The sequence below is a fragment of the Dermacentor variabilis genome, chromosome 3 (assembly GCF_050947875.1).
Source record: "Dermacentor variabilis isolate Ectoservices chromosome 3, ASM5094787v1, whole genome shotgun sequence".
NCBI lineage: Eukaryota > Metazoa > Arthropoda > Arachnida > Ixodida > Ixodidae > Dermacentor > Dermacentor variabilis.
In genome coordinates, this window is record NC_134570.1 from 232,713,228 (window position 1) to 232,735,476 (window position 22,249).

Below are 22,249 nucleotides of genomic sequence, written 5' to 3' on the forward strand. Positions count from 1 at the left end.
GCCCATGAATATGTCGCAAGTTCAAAAAGAGAATTAGGCGTACAGTTTCACTACGTAGGTATCTTTCACACCACCATTATGCAGGCGCCTTACCATGCAGAAAAGCTAGCTTTTGAAGTTCGGAAAGAGTTCCGTGACACAATAAAGCCTGCAGTGCAGCACTATTTAAAGCACTGCGATCGCTCTTGTGAGCTTTCAACTCGCCTAAACATCGAGCAATATTTAAAAAAAGCTATGCTCACTTTTCCTTCAAACAGACTCTATCAATTTCTTGTACAAACCGGGCGCAGGAATTGTGAAAACTTTTACCCGATCCTCTGCCTTTCATTACGGCACATAGCAGTAAATCCTTATGTCATCCCAGACATTAAGCCATCTGCAGCCAACTCAGAAAGCTAGTTTATCGTATGAATCTTTTATGAATTTTGTTTGAATCTCTTACGGAGGCTAGGAAAGGGAGAGTTATGCCGTCTGGCATGGCAGCTGCATGTGTGGTCGATTATCTTTCTTGCACTGCTCCTCCTCCTCCTCTTATCTCTATTCAAACACAAAACATTTGCAAATTGTGTTTTCTTTTTATATTTGTGATTTTCATTCATCACCAACACAAATGCTATGTGCTTCACAAAATGGCTGCACGAGCGTTGTGACAGATTGCGGAAGCAGACGACAGTGAACAGGTTATAACTAGCACCACTCTATCCGTACATTCTGTCCATAGTGGCAAAACAGGTGAACTAGACCAGGCGTGCTGGGCAAGGGACATCTTTGCAGGTCTGGAGTTCAGTGGGTCTGGAGTTCAGTTACTATCGCCTTAGCATGACGTAATGCTCAACCAGTCAATCAGCGCGTGCCTGACGGCGGAGGCAATAGTATTGCCAAAAGTGATTGTCACAGAATACAACAAGGTGCTGCATATTTAGCAGCGTACGTTCGAAGAAAGATCTTGCACTCACCGCTGCACTGTTCTTGCTGAAATTTAGCAGAAGATCGCATGTTAGAGTCCACGTCGTTCAACGTGACACTTGCCACAGTTGGTTGCTTGGTTTTTAAGAAAAGGTGCTAATTTGCCTGCACTTATGAGGACTAGCTGCTGCTGTAATGGCACAAGCATAAGCTTGTGTTGCCACCTGCCGGCAGCTGCAGAAAGCAGCAATTTAGGGAGGGCAGTCACATGTTCCAGTAGTGGGCAACACGCAGCAAACCTCCCTGACTGGCTACAGATACAACTTATGCTTGTGCTTATGCTTGGGCCGTCGCGGCAGCAACTCACATCCCCATAAGTGCAGCAAATTTGCACGCACTTTTTTCTTAAAAACAAATCAAATCTTTGTTTCCACCATGTACGTTACAGATGGAGGACAGTGGGGAAAAAAGCTACCAGTAGGCGGCTTGACGAGTCCGCAGCCCAAACCAGATAATTAAGTGCAGCAACTGTTACTGAGCTTGGTGGCAAGTGTTACACTGAATGACGTGTACTTAAGCATGCGATCATTTTGCAAACTTTCAGTGCAGCTGTGCTGCAGTGCAACAGTGCAGCAGTGAGTGCAAAACTTTTTTTTCGAACGTACGCAGCAAAATATGCAGCACCCTGCACATCAGTGCGTGCCTGACGGCCGAGATGATAGTATCGCCGAAAGTGATCATCGCAGAATATGTGGGACATATACTGTGATACTATCGCCTTGGCTGTCAGGCACACACTGGTATACAGAGTAATATGGTAATGATAATATGGGATGGTAATACAGAGAAATATTCAGCACCCTGTATATTGGCACTTAGTGATTGGCTGGTTGAGCACTACATGATGCAAAGGTGATAGTATTGCAGAAAGTGATCATCACAAAATACATATGTCTCTTCAGCTGTTTTCAGCAGTCCCCATAGTGTGCAATTTCCTCATTGTTTGATACCTCGCATGCTGGTTGACACTTCCCGAGATAATGTCATCCCCTGTACCATTTGGCCAACTTCCGGCCTCGACAGAATGTAAAAGTTAACTGTAACTATTAGCTCTTTGTTTATGGTGTTAAATTGCTGGCTTGCTGAATTGAAAGCAATTTTTCACTGTGCATGTGCATATTTTGTGAGAGCATGATTTACTCTGCTTTTGTTATTGTAGCATTGCATCTTGTTGGTGACTGATTATCTTTCCTGTGTAATGCAAAACATTACTAACGACTGTATGAAGAGCTTTTTTCCCAAACACTTGCATATAAAAATCTAATGTCAACTGAATGGCACTGCAGAAAAAATTGTTGGTTCTTATATGTTATGCTGCATAGTTCCTTACCATTAATTCATGGGCAAACTGTCTGACTGCATAGCTGTGACTTTGAATTAGTTTAAATTGTTCTTTCTCTTTCTACTTTTGATAATCAAAAGATTGCCCTGTAGTTAAGTCGTTGGGCAGCAATGCACAAAACTGTAGCATTGATTTCTAGTCAAAGTGACTGCAGTATAATTGGAGTGTGATGAAAAGACCCCAGCAGAATGCACCTCGCGATGACTGTCGGTGTTTATGCAATTAGCATTCACGCAATGTAGCGGCACATTGTAACCATTTTGTTGAAGACGCCTTTATCTAGAATCTGTAGTGGTCATTCAGAGATTTGCATTACTTTTGCTGTTTCAGTTCTTTCCCTTAATGCTGCCCATTGATCCTTGATGTCTCCTTAGCTTCTATAAGAGCATTGCACGAACTTACACTGTGCACATTGCAGGGATGCGATTCTGTAGCAATGCCTTTTTCGATGCTATTCCTTTTCATGTTTCGTGAGAGTTCAGAGCCACACTCAGCCAGCATTGTCAATGGGATCGGCCGGCCGTGTACGGTGGATGCTTAGAATGGAATAGAATTGAGTAGAAGGCATCACTACAAAAGCGTGACCGAGCTGTAGCCATAATGTACACAATCTATTTGCAAAAGTCTGAGGTGTTGATTGCCAAAATGCATGCTTAATGCACAGCCAATCGGCTAAAAAATATAGTTGCACGCAGGAAGAGGAGACGACGAACACAAGTGCTTGGCCGTGTCTCCATTTCCTGTGTGTGCATATGATGCATTCTTCTCCGAGTGCAGCTGTGTTTTTGCGGCCAGGCAGGGTATCTCGCCACTTTTGTGGGCCAGTGACAGTGCAACCTATCTTGCTGTTTTCATCTGTTAATCCTGGCGATAATGTAGGCCAAAATTATGTGCCTCAGGGGCAACGAGGTGTGCACCACTGGGTGGGTGCCACTGAATTTGCTTTCCCTCTGCTGTCTTGCCATTGTAAACATTCTGTTTTACTTATAGTAAACGTAAACACCACAGCATATAATCTCTACATAACTGTTTGCTACACAACAGTTACATTATTCATACAGCAGTTCTGTACAAATCATGAATGCTTTGCATTATGTACATGTCAACTACAGTTGAGGCTACAGTTCTTGTTGTTGTTGCTAATTTCCTTCATCAGCTATGCAAGATCAAATGGCCCTACAGTTAGTCCCTCTTAAAGGGGCCCTGAAACACTTTGTGGATATAGTAAGAAATTCTTGCCGATCTGTTAATGAGGTTCCTGTGAACATGCGAGTCAAATATTGTGCTGCATGCAGCAGGGAAATCACAATCTCCTGTCACCCGCCATGGTTGCTCAGTGGCTATGGTGTTGGGCTGCTGAGCACGAGGTCGCGGGATCGAATCCCGGCCACGGCGGCCGCATTTCGATGGGGGCGAAATGCGAAAACACCCGTGTGCTTAGATTTAGGTGCGCGTTAAAGAACCCCAGGTGGTCAAAATTTCCGGAGTCCTCCACTACGGCGTGCCTCATAATCAGAAAGTGGTTTTGGCACGTAAAACCCCAAATATTATTTACAATCCCCTGTCGAAAGCTGTAAAAATTTCTTGTTCCCTCCTTCGAAGCGTTGTCATGCAGCGTAATCGCAAGCAGCTAAACCCACAACAGTTATTTGCTGATTTCGTTATTGCGAGGACATTCTCGGTCATACAGTTATCGCTCATTTGAGTTTTATTACAAATATGTTTGCGACCTGAAAAAGACCGAAAAACCATGTCCTCTTTACACTGCCAGTCTAGTCACAACAGTTCCTGCGCATTCTGCACGTGGCCTTCAAGATGAAAAGCAGAGCGTACATGCTGCTTTCACCATGCGGTGCCACCACAAGCCATATCGCATTTAACCCTTGGACGGGGCCAGCATGGCATTGCTCCCCTGAGCCCCCTGTCTAGCTTCCAGCGCACTAGTGAAAGTGAAAACTGACAAAGCCACTGATTACTCCAATAACTACGTCTAGCTTCACTTGTGCTTTAAGAATTAGAAAAATTTTTGCAGCAAGAGTCTTGTGAGGCAACGTAATTTAATAGTGATCTCATTCTGTGGTTAGTTAGAAAGATGTTTCAGGGCGCCTTTAATTCACAGCCAGTTTTTGTAAGTGGAACTCAGATCTGTTGCCCCTGCTCCGGCCTATTGACAGACCCTTTAAAAGTATGTGCCAAATGGTCTCAATACTAGGCATCCATACTTAATTAAGGGGCTAGTCTGCATACACGCTTATGTACCACCAAGCTGGTGGTGATACATACTTTTCATTTTTAGGCACGCTACTTCACATGGTTTTGCGAGTGCTTTTGTCTTTGCTTGCCTTCCTGCCTGTCTTCAACTCGTGGTGCAGCCACTTAAAAAAAAATTATTTATGAATACTGCTATCTTTTGTAGAGGTCATAGCAGAACGGACATTTTGTCACATAAAACAGGCATAAAATAAATACAAGGCTGGCCATTATTAAAAAAAATAATTATACAAGCACGAAAAAATAAACCCATTAAGGGCTTTTCAAATAAGTCCTTCTTGCAATGTTGCTGAGCTTGTCCCTATCTGTAACTCATGTAGGTAATGAAGTAAGGGTGAGGGAATGATGTTACTGAGTTGCATAGCCTGTGGAAGATGTCAAAATACTAGAAGTATCTATGTGACACTGCCCTCTCAATAACTGAAAGAAAAATTTTACCCAGCTAGAAGTCGTTGTCCACAAGCACTGTCATCATCATCATCATCATCATCATCAGCCTGGTTACGCCCACTGCAGAGCAAAGGCCTCGCCCATACTTCTCCAACAACCCCGGTCATGTACTAATTGTGGCCATGCCGTCCCTGCAAACTTCTTAATCTCATCCGCCCACCTGACTTTCTGCCGCCCCCTGCTACGCTTCCCTTCCCTTGGGATCCAGTCCGTAACCCTTAATGACCATCAGTTATCTTCCCTCCTCATTACATGTCCTGCCCATGCCCATTTCTTTTTCTTGATTTCAACTAAGATGTCATTAACTCGCGTTTGTTTCCTCACCCAATCTGCTCTTTTCTTATCCCTTAACGTTACACCTATCATTCTTCTTTCCATAGCTCTTTGTGTCGTCCTCAATTTGAGTAGAACCCTTTTCGTAAGCCTCCAGGTTTCTGCCCCGTAGGTGAGTACTGGTAAGACACAGCTATTATATACTTTTCTCTTGAGGGATAACGGCAACCTGCTGTTCATGATTTGGGAATGCCTGCCAAACGTACTCCAGCCCATTCTTATTCTTCTGATTATTTCAGTCTCATGATCCGGATCCGCCGTCACTACCTGCCCTAAGTAGATGTATTCCCTTACGACTTCCAGTGCCTCGCTGCCTATTGTAAATTGCTGTTCTCTCCCGAGACTGTTAAGCATTACTTTAGTTTTCTGCATATTAATTTTCAGACCACTAAGTCCCACATGGGCTCTGTAAATAAATAAATTCATCTTCTCAGAAGCTTGATTATCTCAGTAGCCAGCACCTGTTTGAAGGCCATGTGTACTAGGAGCCTCACAATGAAAAATGTTCTTAGTTTATTCTAGAGCACAGAGTGGTTGAGTTGAATCTGAAGCAATGCCATATTGGCCAGATTAGCACTCGAAAAACAATAAAGCAGTGATATGTTTAGCTGCATGAAACTTGCTACCACATTCCTGCTCACACTTCACCACTTCGGATAGCACAGTGAAATGAGATGCACTGTGTCTCTCATGTTGCATATTTTGTGCTGATGTGACAATGACCAAGTCCAGCACAAACCTGAAATAGTCATAACGACCATGAAATTTCAACCTGCATTCTGTGGGAACAAATTGAAATGTCTTAACCACCAGGCCTTGCCGTCATGGGCTGTATTTTAGTACTCACTGTAGAAGGCTAAATAGACAGCTAAGTGGACAGTGGCCATCTTAAGTCTTATTACAATTGTGATGGTGGCAGCAAAAGAGACAGCATCAAAGGCAAAAATGATGCAGGCTTCTTTGCTGTCCAAGCAAGGTGGCGGCTGAGCAGAAAGCATGGAAACTCTACAGGAAAGTCCTCTGCTCACAGGAAAACACAGGCACTCTTTCTTATGTGCTTCATGTAAGCTGCGATGTGGTTTTTAATAGGTTTGCACACTCAAAGTGCAACAATATCACTAGCTTTTCATTGTTGGAGATGTCTTCCAGATGTTCCAGATGCCTGCCTTTACTTGGGCTCATACCTGTCTTTGTCAGAGTAGACAGTCTCCACTGTTAACCAGAATTGGAACACACCCTTAAACTAAGCTGATGATACATGGTTGGTAGTAGCACTCTGTTGTTGCCCATCTTCCTTGTGGCGACAAATCTGGGCACATGTTTATTTGTAATGTATTTTATGCTGTCATATATCCTGAGGGACCACAAACAAACAGAACCGGCAGTGACCTGTTCGCTGCCCTTCCTGTATTAAGGGCTCATTTGTGCCGGTGACATTCAGAGGTTGCACGACCAAGTTGGTTGCAAAGTGACAACTCGCAAGTTCGTAAATAGTCATTTTGGTTGAAAAGCAATCATGTGAGTCAGTCGCTTGCTGTCTGATTTTTCAGTCTTGTGACTGTATTTGCAAACCTATTGTTGATGAAGCTAGTTGGTGATGGTGGTGTCAGCAGTCATGATCATCGTCAATTGCTAGACATTTTGGTGCAGTGATGGGCAGATCGCACTTGCCTGTGTGAACATCGATCACCTCGAGCCACTTCATGGTCGCCAGTCATCGTCGGTCAATCAACCTATATTAGTTGCCATTGTGAATGAGCCCTAAGACTTGCCCTTTGCTTTGCTGGATGCAGGGCGGTGTGCGAGTTGGGCCAGCGCCTGGGACCCCAACTCATCTCATTGGAGCTGGATGGGGAGGAGTTGACGGATGCTTCGTTTGAGGCTCTGCGCATCTGCAAACGGCTGCGCACCTTGGGTGTTAGCTATGCTGAGAACCTCTCGGACGCCAGCCTTGTCTGCATCCAGGTCAGAAGCTTTCTTTTTTTTTTTTCCTTTCCTTCATATAAAAAAAAAAAAGACTAAAGACGCACATTCCCGCCACCGCACGATAAATTGAATAGGAACGAGGCCGTAACGTTACGCTTGCTCCAGACACACACCTACCCTAGCCCCGCTATCTTACACCACTGCTGTCCGCTTTTATATTCAACAGACGCGTGTAAAACATGCGGACAGAGAGCAACGCTGCGACACTTGCTCTGGGAGTGTGCCGGCAACAGCGGTAATCAAACCAGCTCCGTTGGCGACGCGTCCATAATCGCGGCCGTTGCCAGGGTAGGAGAAGGCTCGAGCTCGCTTCTTCCCGACGCTGCCGCGGATGCGGGAGCCGCTGGGGACCTTCTCCGTAGGCGTCGCCGCCGCTGGGAGGCGGCTATCAGAAGTTCAGAGCTGGCAGACCAGCTCTGGGCCGTCCGGCAAGCCGAAGATGCCGCTCGAGTCCAAGGACTTCGAGCCGTCACCTGAGGCCACCACAGCAAGAACTGCCGGACTATTCTTTATTAAAGTTTCTTCTTCTTCTTCTTCTTGTGTGTGTGCATATCTGAGCTCCTTTAAGTATAGGGAAGAAGTTTCTGGGTCAAACCACTAAAGTTTGTTCTGCATCAGTGAGGGCAAGTGGTGCTTAGCAAAGAAAATATTGACACGTGTACTTGTTTGTATTTATCACACGACACGTTTCACCACCTAACAAATGTTATCGTACAGCGCAGGATGCGCCTGCATGTATCGGAAGTTTCTGGAATGATATTGATGCTTCCATCCGCTGGCTGTGACCAAGCCTTGTGTAATCTGATCGCATGTGTGCGTGACGCGAATAATGTAGAACTTTGTAGAAGGCACGCGGGTCCCAGCGATTACTCTGGAACATTCTATGACTGATGTATAAAAGCGGACGCGCTTGACCCACTGATCAGATTTTCGACGATCGCCGACCGTGTTCGCCGCTATCGCTGTGCTATAAGTATAGCCTGTTTTTGTGGGCACAGGTTCGGCCAATAAAAGTTAGTTTTGTCTTTCACAGTATTGCTACTGTGCTCTTAACGTCACCACCACGTGACATCTGGTGGAGGTGCTTTTTGTTCATGTACCGGACGCCCCCGACAAGCCGTGATCCAAGCCCGGACCGCAAAGACAACACCAATGTAGTCCCAGGCCATCGAGCAAGCAGCCGTCTTCAACAACTGCTCCCGGAGTACGGACTTTTGCCTGAGACGACCAGGAAGATCGCCACCAAGTCCACCCCAATGGCAGCCCCAGCATCCCCCATCATGCTGCAGCAGCCCAGGGAGCCTCCGACGTTCCGCGGTTCAACGTTCGAGGACCCAGAAATCTGGCTTGAGACGTATGAGAGGGTCGCCACGTTTAACAGTTGGGACAGCGACGGCAAACTGCGACATGTCTTCTTCGCATTGGAAGACGCTGCCAGGACGTGGTTCGAGAACCGAGAAGCCACCTTAACGACCTGAGACCTGTTCCGAAGCGGCTTCCTGCAGACATTCGCAAGCGTCGTACGCCGAGAACGAGCCCAAGCGCTATTAGAAATCCGGGTGCAACTACCAAATGAGACCATCGCGATTTTTACAGAAGAAATGAGCCGCCTATTCCGCCACGCCAACCCGGAAATGTCCGAGGAAAAGAAAGTCCGTCTACTGATGCGTGGTGTAAAAGAGGAACTTTTCGCCGGAATGGTCCGGAGCCCACCGCAGGCCGTCGAGGAGTTTCTTCACGAGGCCACCAGCATCGAGAAGGCACTGGAAATGCGGAACTGGCAATTCAACCGCCGCACTAACTCGACAAACTACACCGGAGTTCAGTCACTGAACTCCTGCGATTGAACGACACGCCGCCGTCCCGACGAAGTCAGGAAGCCAAGACTACACCGACGAAAGACGACGACGCAACATTCCAGCTTCAGTTCAACACGATGCAGCCGTGATCCGACGCCAAGACCTAACTGCAACGCCAGACAAAGAACCACCGACCTCGACGTGCTTCTCGTCGGCCACGCAGTTACCGCCTTAGTGGACACGGGGACCGATTACTCCGTAATGAGTGGACACATCGCCACCCATTTGAAGAAAGTTAAAATTGCATGGGAAGGCCCTCAAATTTGGGAAGGCCCTCAAAGGACACCTCATTACACCGACTGGAATCTGCACGGCAAGAATTACCGTTCATGACCGGAATTACCCTGCCACCTTCGTTATCCTCCAACAGTGTTCACGAGACGTCATTCTCGGCATGGACTTCCTGAACCAACACGGCACAGTCATAGACCTGAAGTCAAAATCGATAACGCTGTCAGAAGATCAAGCGATATCGCTGGAGAGCTCTCGTAGTCACCATGCCTTGAGTGTGCTCAAAGATCAAGTAAGCATCCCACTGTGCTCCAGCATTGTTATTTCCGTCAGCACCGAAACACCCACTGACGTAGAAGGCGTCATCGAGGCCGACCAACATCTGCTCGACCATGAAATTTGCGTCGCAAGAGGGATCGCTCGACTCCACAGAGAGAAAGCGGAAGTTATGCTAACCAACTTCAGCCAGGAGTTCAAGCACATCAACAAGGGCACGACGATCGCGTACATCGAGGAAATTCTGAAAACCAGTAATGCGTTTGGCCTCTCGGATTCCGCCGTATCTACCCCGACGACCATGGTTCACGAACCAGACTACGACATTAATCCCGGTCTCCCTGTGATTAAGCAACAGCAGCTCAGAAGTCTGCTCCGACGATACAAAGGCTGCTTTTCGACGTCATCGAGGCTTCGACAAACACCAGTCGCCAAGCATCGCATAATCACCGAGGAGTGCGCTCGACCACTCCGCCAGAGCCCTTACCGAGTTTCGCCGCGAGAACGTGAAGCTATAAGAGAACAAGTCGACGAAATGCTGCGCGACGACATCATCCAGCCGTCAAAAAGCCCGTGGGCATCCCCTGTTGTCCTGGTGAAGATAAAGGATGGAACCCTACGTTTCTGCGTCAATTATCGTCGTCTGAACAAGATCACGAAGAAGCACGTATACCCCCTCCCACGGATAGACGACGCATTGGATCGGCTCTGCAACGCTAAATACTTCTCGCCGATGGACCTCAAGTCTGGCTATTGGCAAATAGAAGTCTACAAAAGAGATCGCGAAAAGACCGCCTTCATCACCCCAGACTGCCTCTACGAGTTCAACGTTATGCCATTTGGACTGTGCTCAGCACCTGCAACGTTCCAGCGCATGATGGACACGGTTTTAGCAGGATTTAAGTGGCAGACCTGTTTCGTTTACTTGGATGACGTCGTTGTCTTCGCCACAAATTTCGACAATCACCTAAGGCGGCTTGCAACAGTACTAGAGGCTATCAAGTCATCAGGGCTTACTCTGAAGCCAGAAAAGTGCCGCTTCGCTTACGGTGAGCTGCTGTTTCTAGGCCAGGTCATCAGCAAACCTGGAGTCCGCCCCGACCCGCAGAAGACAGCTGCCATTGCAAAGTTCTCGCAGCCCATCGACAAGAATGCAGTGCGTAGATTCCTTCGCATGTGTGCCTACTACAGGCACTTTGTCAAGGAATTTTCACGGATCCCGGAGCCGCTAACGCATATAACCAAATGTAATGTTGAGTTCAAGTGGGAAACACCGCAGGCCGATGCATTTCAAGAACTCAAACGACGCATGCAGTCGCCGCCGGTACTTGCACACGTCGACGAGGACGCCGATAACGAAATCCACACTGACGCCAGTAGCCTAGGCCTCGGTGCCATCCTAGTCCAGAGGAAAGACGGACTTGAACGGGTGATATCTTATGCTAGCTGGTCGTTGTCAAAAGCGGAAGGCAATTATTCTACGACTGAAAAAGAATGCCTCGCCATCATTTGGGCTACAGCAAAATTCCGTCCTTACCTCTATGGCAGGCCATTCAGTCGTCAGCGAGCATCACGCGTTATGTTGGCTAGCTAACTTAAAGGACCCTTCAGGACGTCTGGCGCGGTGGAGCCTCAGACTGCAAGAATATGACGTCACCGTAATATACAAGTCCGGAAGAAAACACTCTGACGCCGACCGCTTATCACGTGCCCCCATCGATCCCCCGCCGCAAGACAACGAGGACGACGACGCCTTCCTTGGAATAATAAACGCGGAAGACTTCACTAAACAGCAGCGAGCAGACGCGGAGCTGAAAGGCCTCGTCAAGTATTTGGAAGGGAACACCGACATTGTCCCTAGGGCATTTAAGCGTGGGTTGTCTTTGTTCACGCTACAAAACAGCCTGCTCATGAAGAACTACTCACCAGTCCGCGCCAGCTACCTTCTTGTTTTACCGTCAGCGCTGCGTCCAGAAGTATTGAACACCCTACACAACGATCCAACCGCTGGGCACCTCGGATTCTCCCGGACGCTGTCGAGGATACAGGAAACGTATTACTGGCCGCGTTTGACCGCCGACATCGCCCGTTACGGCAAGACATGCCGCGACTGTCAGTGACGCAAGACACCGCCGACTACGCCAGCAGGATTACTACAGCTGATCGAACCTCCTCACCGACCATTCCAGCAGATTGGGATGGATTTGTTGGGGCCGTTTCCGACGTCAACATCCGGGAATAAGTGGATCGTCGTGGCGACGGACTATCTCACCCGCTTCACCGAAACTAAAGCTCTGCCAAAAGGCAGCGCAGCCGAAGTGGCGAAATTTTTCATCGAGAACATCCTCCTGCGACACAGTGCCCCAGAAGTCCTCATCACCGAGAGAGGAACGACTTTTACAGCAGAGCTCACCCAAGCCATTTTGCAATACAGCCAGACAAGCCACAGGAGGACAACTGCCTACCACCCGCAGACGAATGGTCTCACGGGGCGCCTGAACAAGACCCTCGCCGACATGCTAGCAATGTACGTCGACGTTGAACACAAGACCTGGGATGCCATCCTGCCATACGTAACATTCGCTTACAACACGGCGGCGCAAGAAACAACACAGATCACGTCGTTTAAGCTGGTTTACGGCATGAACCCGACGACACTCGACGCCATGCTGCCGCACGTCACCGACGAAGAGAATCTTGACGTCGCTACCTATCTCCAGCGCGCCGAAGAAGCCCGACAGCTCGCCCGCCTACGGATCATGAACCAGCAGCGTACCGACAGCTGACACTAGAACCTCTGACGACGCTTCGTCGAGTTCCAGCCCGGCGACCGTGTTTGGGTATGGACCCCGATACGCCGACGAGTACTGAGTGAGAAACTATTGTGACGCTATTTCGGACCCTGCAAAGTCATCCGGCGTATTGGCGCACTGGATTATGAGGTCGTGTCAGACGGCATTTCGCATTCACAGTGGCGCCGCGCACGAGCTGAAGTGGTCCACGTGGTGCGTCTTAGACCATTTTACGGACACTGACAAAGTTTCCTTATTTTGTTGTTTTCTTTGCTACGAGTACTTTTCTTTATTACTTTCGTTTGTTTGCGGCATCGGGTCGATGCTTTTTAAAAGGGGGGTATTAACATGTGTACTTGGCTGTATTTATCGCGCGATACGTTTCACCGCCTACCAAATGTTATCGTACAGCGCAGGACGCGCCTGCATGTATCGGAAGTTTCTGGAATGTTATCGTTGCTTCCATCCGCTGTCTGTGACCAAGCCTTGTGTAATCTGATCGCATGTGTGCGTGACGCGAATAATGTAGAACTTTGTAGAAGGCACGTGGGTCCCAGCGATTACTCTGGAACATTTGACGACTGATGTATAAAAGCAGACGCGTGTGACCCGCTGATCAGATTTTCGACAATCACCGACAGTGTTTGTCGCTATCGTTGTGCTATAAGTGTAGCCTGTTTTTGTGGGCACAGGTTCGCCCTATAAAAGTTAGTTTTGTCTTTCACAGTATTGCTACTGTGTTCTTAACGTCACCACCACGTGACAATATTCATAACTTTCCTCATAAAGTGTTCTCCTCTCTCTGTCTCTGGCACTGCTTGTATAGACAAGATAAATTTCACATGTAGCAATGCAAGCCAGGTGCCTCGGAGTTGCAACTACATGCATAGTGTGCGCCAACAGACGCACCACCGGTGGCGGCATGCTAAGTGCACTTCGGAAGGGATTCACATTTTCAGAGTAAAATGAGCAACACACGTTGGATCTGTGTGGTGGCCAATGCTTCAAGGCACATTGAAGAACCATTGTTGTGCGGTGGGTGCTCAAATACCTGTAAAAGGCTTGCTGGCAACACAGTTTTAATCATTTCCTGTGAGGCTTCATCAGCGAGAGAAATGGCAGCAATGGATTGCTGCCGTGTGGTGGGAAATTTCTTGTCATTTCAGTGTTTGTTGCACTCTATCGTGTTTTCACGGGTAAGAGATGAAGTTGGTCACGGTCTACCCATCTTTTAATTTTGTCTGTGTGCAATGCAGAATACAGGTTAAAGGCATTTTGCTTAGGTTCTGAATGCCGCTTACTGCTTCTGCTGTTTGTCGCATTGTCACAGTGTTGCCCTAGCACGACTGTAGTGCATTGTGGTGTGTTAAAGCTGCTGCTGCTTACAAGGACTGATTTCGTTGGTTTTATGCGGCTCGTTAAATTGTCACACCAACTGTCCTGCAGTTCATGTTTTTGAATCTATTTTGTGTGTGGCTTTGCGCATGTTGAACTGTTCTAGTTGCTTCATGCAGAACTCTTGTTGATTTGTTGTGCAAGGTTTTTATCTCAGTTTGTTTGTAAGGGGCCTAAATCACACTGTGTTTTATCGGAATAATTACAGGCACAGACTTCTTTAACAGCTTTATTCCTTTCACCCTAGGACATCTTTGATATTAGGGTGGCTTGGGAAACATATTATAAAAGAGGTAGCTCAGGATGAGGATTGCTGTTTGGTGTTGGATATGGTATATTTATTTCAATTTCTCTGACGAATTCGTGTCAGATTTGTAAAGCAATTACACTTAGAGGGGTACTGAGCCACCCCTTGGGCGTTTTGAAAAAACATTGTCCGCGCATAGCATGCGCTGCTGTGAACATTTCAGCCACGTTTTGCAGTCATGCGCGGCACGTGGAGCTCGCAGGCGGATGGCAGACACCCTTTCCTCAAACAATGTTTTCAGCAGAAGCCTTCTCCACACTCTTTTCTAGATGCTTTATTTCGTAACAGAGTGGATTCCGACACGCGGCTACTATTGGCCAACAGCTGACGTCAATAAAGGGGGGTGCTTGGATCAGTGCGCTTCTTTCTACTGTTACTGTGTATATTTATTGACGAAGTTTAGTAAACAGGCTGAAGTAAGTGAAAATCTGCTTTCGAATTTCAATAATTACATCGATCCATAAGAAGCCAACTGCATTGCAATTAAACTTTGGCCACCCTGCTTATAGGTGTCGTAGCTGTCGGGTCTCGCAAATTTCGACTAGTTTTGAGCACTCAACTAGCCTCGAATCCTGTGACACTTAAGGCCAGACCACACGCACGGTTGCCAGGATGCGCTCACTGCTGGCCACTCCTAGTTATACACCTTGGCAGGCTTATTGAAAGCTGTCCAAAATGCGCAAGTTGGACATGGCTACCATCCCTCCGTCAAGCTGGTGAAGGACAAAGGCTGCCCACACCACGTAGGACACAAGCATGCACTCGAGCCCTGTCATTCACAAAGCAAATGCTGTGCATACGCACAACATTCGTATGTAGCCGAGGTCTGCTACGTGGCACACATACCGTGGCTGCCCCGGGGTGCTGCGGCGAATCCAATGGCTAATCACACTGCAGCTCGCTGAAGACAACCGCGTTTGGCTTACGTTTGGTGCGCCGTAGCCATCAAAATTGGAAATAGTGCCATGTACGTTAACATCCAAAATCAAATTTGAACTGCACGCCACAGTAACTTTCAGTAGGTGGAGCGTTGTGGGCATGCCCTGCTCTGCCATAGCCTTCGCAGTGCAAGGTATTGAAGAAGGAGCGGGAGCACTGCGAAGGGCGTGTTTCATTGCTCGTAACTCCGCTTCTGCTGAGCGCATTGAAGTACATTTTGCGGCAAAGTATTTATGAGATAGCCTATTTTACCTTAAAATTCATTTACCCGCTTCGATAAAAAGTAGTTTAGTGCCCCTTTAATGCTGTCTGAGCAGACTTACTATGCAGATTGCCTTCTGTGTTTCACAGCTGAGTGCCATTTTTTTCGCATGCACTTCTTACTCCATTGAATTCTTTCTTATTATCCCTAGTGGTGTAGGTGTGCAATGCCTACGCCAAGCCAAGGCAGATAGGGGCAATGCCTATACCAGACCTTGCCGCCAGCACTATCTACCTTGGCAGGCACTTCTCCACTTATTTAAAAGTGGAGAAGTGGAAAAGTGGAGTCGCTTCTCTCTTCCATAACATTCGGGGAAAAAAATGCTCAAACGTTGGTAACACATTAGCTTTGCACGTTTCCAAGCCGATTTCTCAGGGAACTTCAAATTGAAAAAACTGCACTGGGAAGGGGTTTGTCGACATATACAGCGGTATTGCTTCGGCAGTGTAGGACTCTCGTATTTTTATTCACTCATATGTATTATAGATAGGTAGAATTAAAAAAAAACAAGAACAACCAAGACATTGCATTAATCAACAAAATGAAGCAGCTACTTAACACGAGCTCCACCTAGTATATCTGGGCTTCGCTTCGCCTGTTTGTGGGACGCACCTGGCATGTAACATTGTGTACGTATCTGCTCTCATAGGGACCCATCTTTTTCCTGAAGCTGTGATGGCTGGAGTAGCGATCTGGCACATCAAAAAAAGAGAAATTGTGGCTGCAAACTTCAGCCATCCTTGCTGTAAAGTGTTGTCATCTGTTACTGCATCCTGAGCATGCTTTCGAAAGCGCCTGCTATGTGGCCATCAGTGGTGCCTCTATAGGCAGCACATAACGCATATAGCGACAAACAATAACAGCACGAATTTTAAATCATTAACATATTGTGAGAAAATGAATAATGTTTCAAGCAAGATTATTACAGCAACAGGCCCTGGGACAAATATCATTTGTGAAAAGCCACTGAGGGCAGATAGGTTACAAGCTACAACTATGAACCTTCCATCTTCGTGTCAGCAGCTCCTGTAAGGGGAAAAAAAAAAGATGTGTGGGTACTTCAGTTAATCTATCATTCAGAACATGTAAGCTGGGCTTTGCAATGACGCCAGCACTACATAACTTTGTCAGGGCGCCCTATACAGTTCTGGAGCACTGCGTGTGCCATAATGAAATGCGTGTGCCATTCCTGAAGGTAATCTTCTCCTTACACACCTTTGTTCATGGTGTGATTGCTAGCAAATGAGTATTAACTTAGGCAAAACTGCCTATATGTAATTTACTAGGTGGTTAACTCCTCTTGTACTCTTTCAATGATTCCTTACTACTGTAAGTAACAGCAGTAGTACATGTAGTAGTAATACTAAAGCTAATAAGTAGTAGTAATATGAGTATACCTTGGGCTCCTCCTCACTTGTAATGTGTCCTGGAGCAAGCACATCAAAGTAATAAGCAGCAAATCAATAAAAACAAACTTGACAACCTGCAGTGCTGTGTGGCTCCTCAAGGAACTGAACTGCTAATGTAAAATACACTAATCTAACCAATTCTTAATATACATCTGTATTGTGGAACCCTTTTGAGAAAAATGATATATTAACAAGATTGAGTCTGTACAGAAGAAAGCTGTGCATTTCATTTCCTGTTGAGATGATAGGGTCTATGATCAAAAAGTAAGAAGGTTCAGACTTGAAATATAGGAACCGACCTCTCTGGTCTGAACCTAGCCCCTGTGTCAGCACACAGCGACAGCTTAAAGTTTCAGCACACCCTAATTAACCCATATACATTAATACACAAAGTTCATTGAACCTTTCCTGACTCGTAGCTTTCACAGCCTAAACATTTTGATGTTTCAACTTCGAATCAACATGTAGAAATGCAATTTTTCTTTCTCCTAACAACTGAATATTGGAATGCTTTGCCTTTAGATGTTCATTTGTGACCATTGACCGATTTTTTTTTTGTCTGCAACTAATATTAGATGTTATCCCCCCTCTTGCAATAGCCTTAGCAGGACTGCAGCATGTAAAAATGTAATACAGTCGAACCCACTTATAACGATACCGATTTTAACAATATATCGGTTATAACAATGAGAAGGTGCTGCACCGTCGATATTTGTATGTTTTCCATGGTGATATAACCCGGTTACTACAATGCCCCGATGCCGCATTATTGGTTATAACGATGAAGTCTGGCTGGTGGGTGTCTGAGCCGAAAGGTAATGAAATGCAAAATCCTTGAAAAGAAAAAAAGAAAACGAGAACTTCGAGCCGCTGCATGATGGACCGCTGCTCCAACAGCCGCCGCGCACTCATTTCCCAGCCATCTCCACGCGGCTCTCTCCTGTCACCCTTCCACCCCTCCGAATGCGAATGGGCTGCACCCATAGCTATAAGCCACCCCACCCTCCAAAACACAAATGGACCGCACCAACTGCGCTGCAAGCAGATTGCTCGCATGTTGCTTGCTGGCTCCTCATTCATTTCAATTCTGCAAACAGCTTAATCGCTACTTTCGTTTTTGTTGGTTGTGTGGAAGTCGTTCCTGCCCACACGGTTTCTCAACTTCGCTTGACTCACCGCTGAAATGGAAGATGGCTGATCTGCCTGCTGATCATTGGCAATGCACGACGTTGCTGGTGAAAAGAAATCACATGGCTATGGATTTGGAAACTAAGTGCTTATAACCGATGAGACGATCGTCACGAACATGCTTTCATCGGATAGCGACGGTGACGACAGCAGCGATGACGCGGTAGGGCAGGCTGCCTCAACATTGTTCTCACAGGAGGCCGGGCATGACTCAGTCCCTCCTGGGCTTCGTTTTCGCGAGGAACCTTCCTCTGCACTATGTGAAGCGCTTGGATGCCTTGTAGAAGGATGTCGGCAAGCTTCGCGTAAAGCATGCATGGCTTATGGACAGACTTTTCTTGTGCTAGCCAGTGAGATGTACGTGGTGAGATGCTTGTGGCGATCTCTCCTCAGCATTTCTTTTGGATTTCTCAAGCTGACAGGCTGCCACGGCAGCCTTCTCGCAATTTTTAAAAAGTTCCTTTTAGGGCCACCAATGCGATGCCTCGGCAATGCTCGCATATCGCTTGTCACCCGTTACACCTCTTTGCAGCTGTTACAGCAGTGCCATTCTTTAATGCCGACAGCCGCGGCTTGTTACACGCAATCGGAACACCCAGGAAGCAGTTAAACGAGTGAACACAATCACCAGCCGGGCGGAGAAAGGGGGTGGGGAGGGGCACTGGCCTCCTTGCCTATTGGCCTCGAGCTCCACCACTGGAAAAGCTGGCGCCACCATTGGCGTGACGTGCTAGGAGGGATCACGTGGACGTAGCGGCCGCGTCGGCTGCTTCGGGAGCGCCGAAGCGAGCTGAAAACGAGTTTAAATTCCCTCGTATGCTGCGGTCCTCATTTAGTGGCGAAGTTTTCCCGCTTCGAGTGTCTCCTTTACAACACTTTAAAGCACTACAATAGGTAGTGGCTGCCTTTGAAGGCGCGCAACATGGTAGGCTACTGCTCGATGCCAGGCCGGACGCACGTAACGGAGGCCGGTGTCAGCCTTATTCACACGTAGCCGCAGGACAAGAAGCTGCGTGAAGCTTGGCTAGCGAAACATAAACAGGCAAACAGTCATCGGCTACAACTTGGGTATGCAGCAAGCACAGACGCGAGGAAGATATCTGCTACGGCGCCCGGTCTGCAATGTTCTCAAAACGCGCACTGAGACGCTCGCCCGAGTCCGCTGCCCGACTAATGTCCTGACGGTTTGGTCTATGAATTTGTCGATGCTATAGATACTGGCAAGTTCAGTGGAGTGGAAAGGCAGTGGTAAGAAGCACGTTTAAAAAAAGCATGGCATATGTTCATAATTGTGTTATGAATTAATGCACTGGATTACAAGAAAGGAGCAGCGGGAAATTGCACGCTGAGAACACCGATAAACATACAGCGCGACGCAACTCGAGAAATAATATTTAAAGGTCAAAGAATTTAAAGAAAAAAAGATTGAATCGTCGCGACGGCACATCACCGTCCCAGTAGGCATCAAAGTCTCTACAATGAAATTATTTTTGAACAGCTCTGATAGCGCCCACGCAACAATGGTTGCTTGTATACTGTCAAATGCTCATATTCTGCGGCCTGAAGCTCATGGCACGGTGTGAAAATGCGCGCGCGGAGAAAGCGAAACAGTGCGAGGACAAGCATGCAGACGTGCAGTCAGTCGCTGCGAATCTGCGCGATCGCTGCATTGAGGCTTCTTTCTGTTACGCTCCATTTAGTTATACAAACCCTATAATAAAACATTTCACATAGTTTGCTCTCAGCGTTTACCTACCTTTCACGCAAGAAGCCGGTTCGGGAAACCCCATCGTGGCGACCGCGCGCAGTGGCGTTCACTGTACGTATTCGGTAAAGAGATAGCGTCTGTAAACGATTGTATGCTTTCAGTTTGCCCAAGATTATTATTTAGAGAGTAAAAAAACTTCTTTCGTTTCGAAAGTACTTACAGAAATGTCCGGGAGAGCTCGCGCGTGGTGTTTTCAGTGAGCTCTGACAGCAAAACCTATGAGGAGCGCGCCGCGTGATCCCTCATACTACGCCAGCGACGCGCTTCGGATAGATGGCGACTCCGTAACTCCTCGCCACCAATATAGGTTTCTCACATCAGCTCTGCCATCCCCTTATTTTAATTTTTTCATGCAACCCAGTTATAACAATTATCGGTTATAAGAATGGAATTTTCGTAGCACTTGAATATTGTTATAAGTGGGTTCGACTGTAAAAATAAAATAGGTGTCCCACTCACCACTTTGCAGTAGCACTTATCATGCTTGCGGTAGAATGTGAACTTTGCAGAAACATTCACATTGAGTCTGTGGTGCATAAATGGAAGCACCAGGCAATCATGGCTTTCTCACGAAATCACTGTCTTGTTTGCACTAAATTTTCAGTATAGATGGCACTTAGAGGTGCATATTGTTTAACCTGTTGGGTACCAAGCTGCACTTGTCCTAGCTGTTTGCACTTGTACTACCCTTAATTTCACCCTTGTGGGACTGGTAAATTTCGTTGAACTATCCAAAAGGTCAAATTAACAAACGTTGGAAAAATGAATGAATTCGAATGTTTTTTTTTTTTATGATTGCTTGAATGAAGTTGAGAGTATGACGGAAGCCCGTCTGGTCGGGATGATGCATTTCATTGTGAACAAGGCTCCCGTGGGGGAGCCTTGTAAAATAGTTATTTATGTTTCAGCTCCCCCACGGGAGCCGAAACATAAATAACTATTTTAAACCATTTTTGGTCGGTGTCCAGACCTCTTCCTTTTAAGTATGATTGCTTGAAGTAGTCTGTAGCCTCTTTTTGTTTCTTGCTCTTGAAGCACCACTTAACCAACACAAGACAAAGAGCGCTCAGCATGACATGGCATGAAACAAGCAGGAACGGGTGACTTCATGGGTAGGAGGTGTGTCATCCACTAAAAGATAAAATGAAATATAAATGCAATAGGCTTCATTCCTAAGGAAGTAGTAGTAGCACCATCTGCTTAATTTCTTGGATTTTCAAGCGTTTAGTAACTGCTGCACACATTAGAATGTGCCTGTGGGAGAGGAATTATCTGACATGCTTTTGAGTTTGATCTGAGTTTTCCTTCCATGCCAGTGTATGGCTTTTTGCCAGAGCTTTCCAGTGCATTCAAATTAAAGGCCAACTGCAATGAAATTTCACTTATGCTAAATTTGTTGTAAATGAGTAGTATACGCCACTGAACCAATCTTGACCAAGCAGAGCTGATAATTGTATATTCATTTTGTTACCAGCCTTTGAACAGTACCTAAGCATAAAATTTATGCACCTGGTGGTGTCGCTATGTCCCAGCATGTTTCATCCAAAATTTTTTGTTGTGGCACTGGCAGCGCAGCCATGGATGCCACGTACTTGGGCTGGCTTGTCTTGCCATGCCTGGGATAACCACAGAGACCAGTCGGAGTATGTGGTAGTCTGAGCATCGACTATGGCGTGAAGGCTTCCTGTGGCAGCCGCGGTATCTACACTACGAGATTCAATGGGTGTGCCATTGGACTCTTGGCAGTCATGCCGAGGAGATGAACGTTACACAATGCCCCACTTGTAGTGAGCGGTAATGCCATTCTTCTTTCGAGGGGGGGGGGGAGGGGGGCTGGGTCAGTTTTAGTATCAGAAGTGGCTAACTTTGCTGGCTTACCATTATGCTTCCGCTCGTGTTTTAAATGTCAAATTTTGCCTGGAGGTTCCTTTATATCTACATTATCTTCATCTAGGCTTCTTACGTGGTCTGAAATTTCATTGCAGTTAGCCTTTAGTAAAATGTCGAATAAACTAAGGTTTAATTCACAGAAGTCAACTGCACCATCTTAGATTGAGCAGTACTTGTTCAGGCCACAGCTTTTCCTGATATGCTTGCCATAGACAAACTGCACTCATTTAACTCGGTTAGCATCATGCATTTGAGTGTCTGCACTTGAACAAATTCTTCTATGCTTTCGATTCCTTTTGTTGTCTTGAGTTTAGCTAATTACACTTGAGTCTTGCATGTATGCTCAGGGAAAGACTATTTAGAGCAGAGGTCTCCCGCAAACATATCTGGTGAATAGAGCAGCGAAACCTCATTCATGATAGATTTTTTTTCGAATTCTGATATAATGTGTAATAATTTGTTAGAACAAAAAATAAATAGTAAATTTTGTGCACTTTTTTTGCAAAGTTCAAGTATGAATGGGAGCCGGTAATTTAGCTAGATGTATACCTGCTTCTCCTATTTACGCAGTGTTCATTATACTCC

General features: G+C 46.6%; 1 protein-coding gene across 5 annotated transcripts in view; it reads left to right on the plus strand.

Moving 5' to 3' along the window:
* Positions 1 to 22,249, plus strand: part of LOC142576705 (uncharacterized) — a 111,367-nt gene that overhangs the window by 2,420 nt on the left and 86,698 nt on the right. For all 5 annotated transcript variants that reach the window (XM_075686959.1, XM_075686958.1, XM_075686961.1 and 2 more), the window contains exon 2: positions 7,156 to 7,327. In XM_075686959.1, the coding sequence (XP_075543074.1) occupies positions 7,156 to 7,327 (172 nt within the window). The remainder of the gene's footprint in view (positions 1 to 7,155; positions 7,328 to 22,249) is intronic.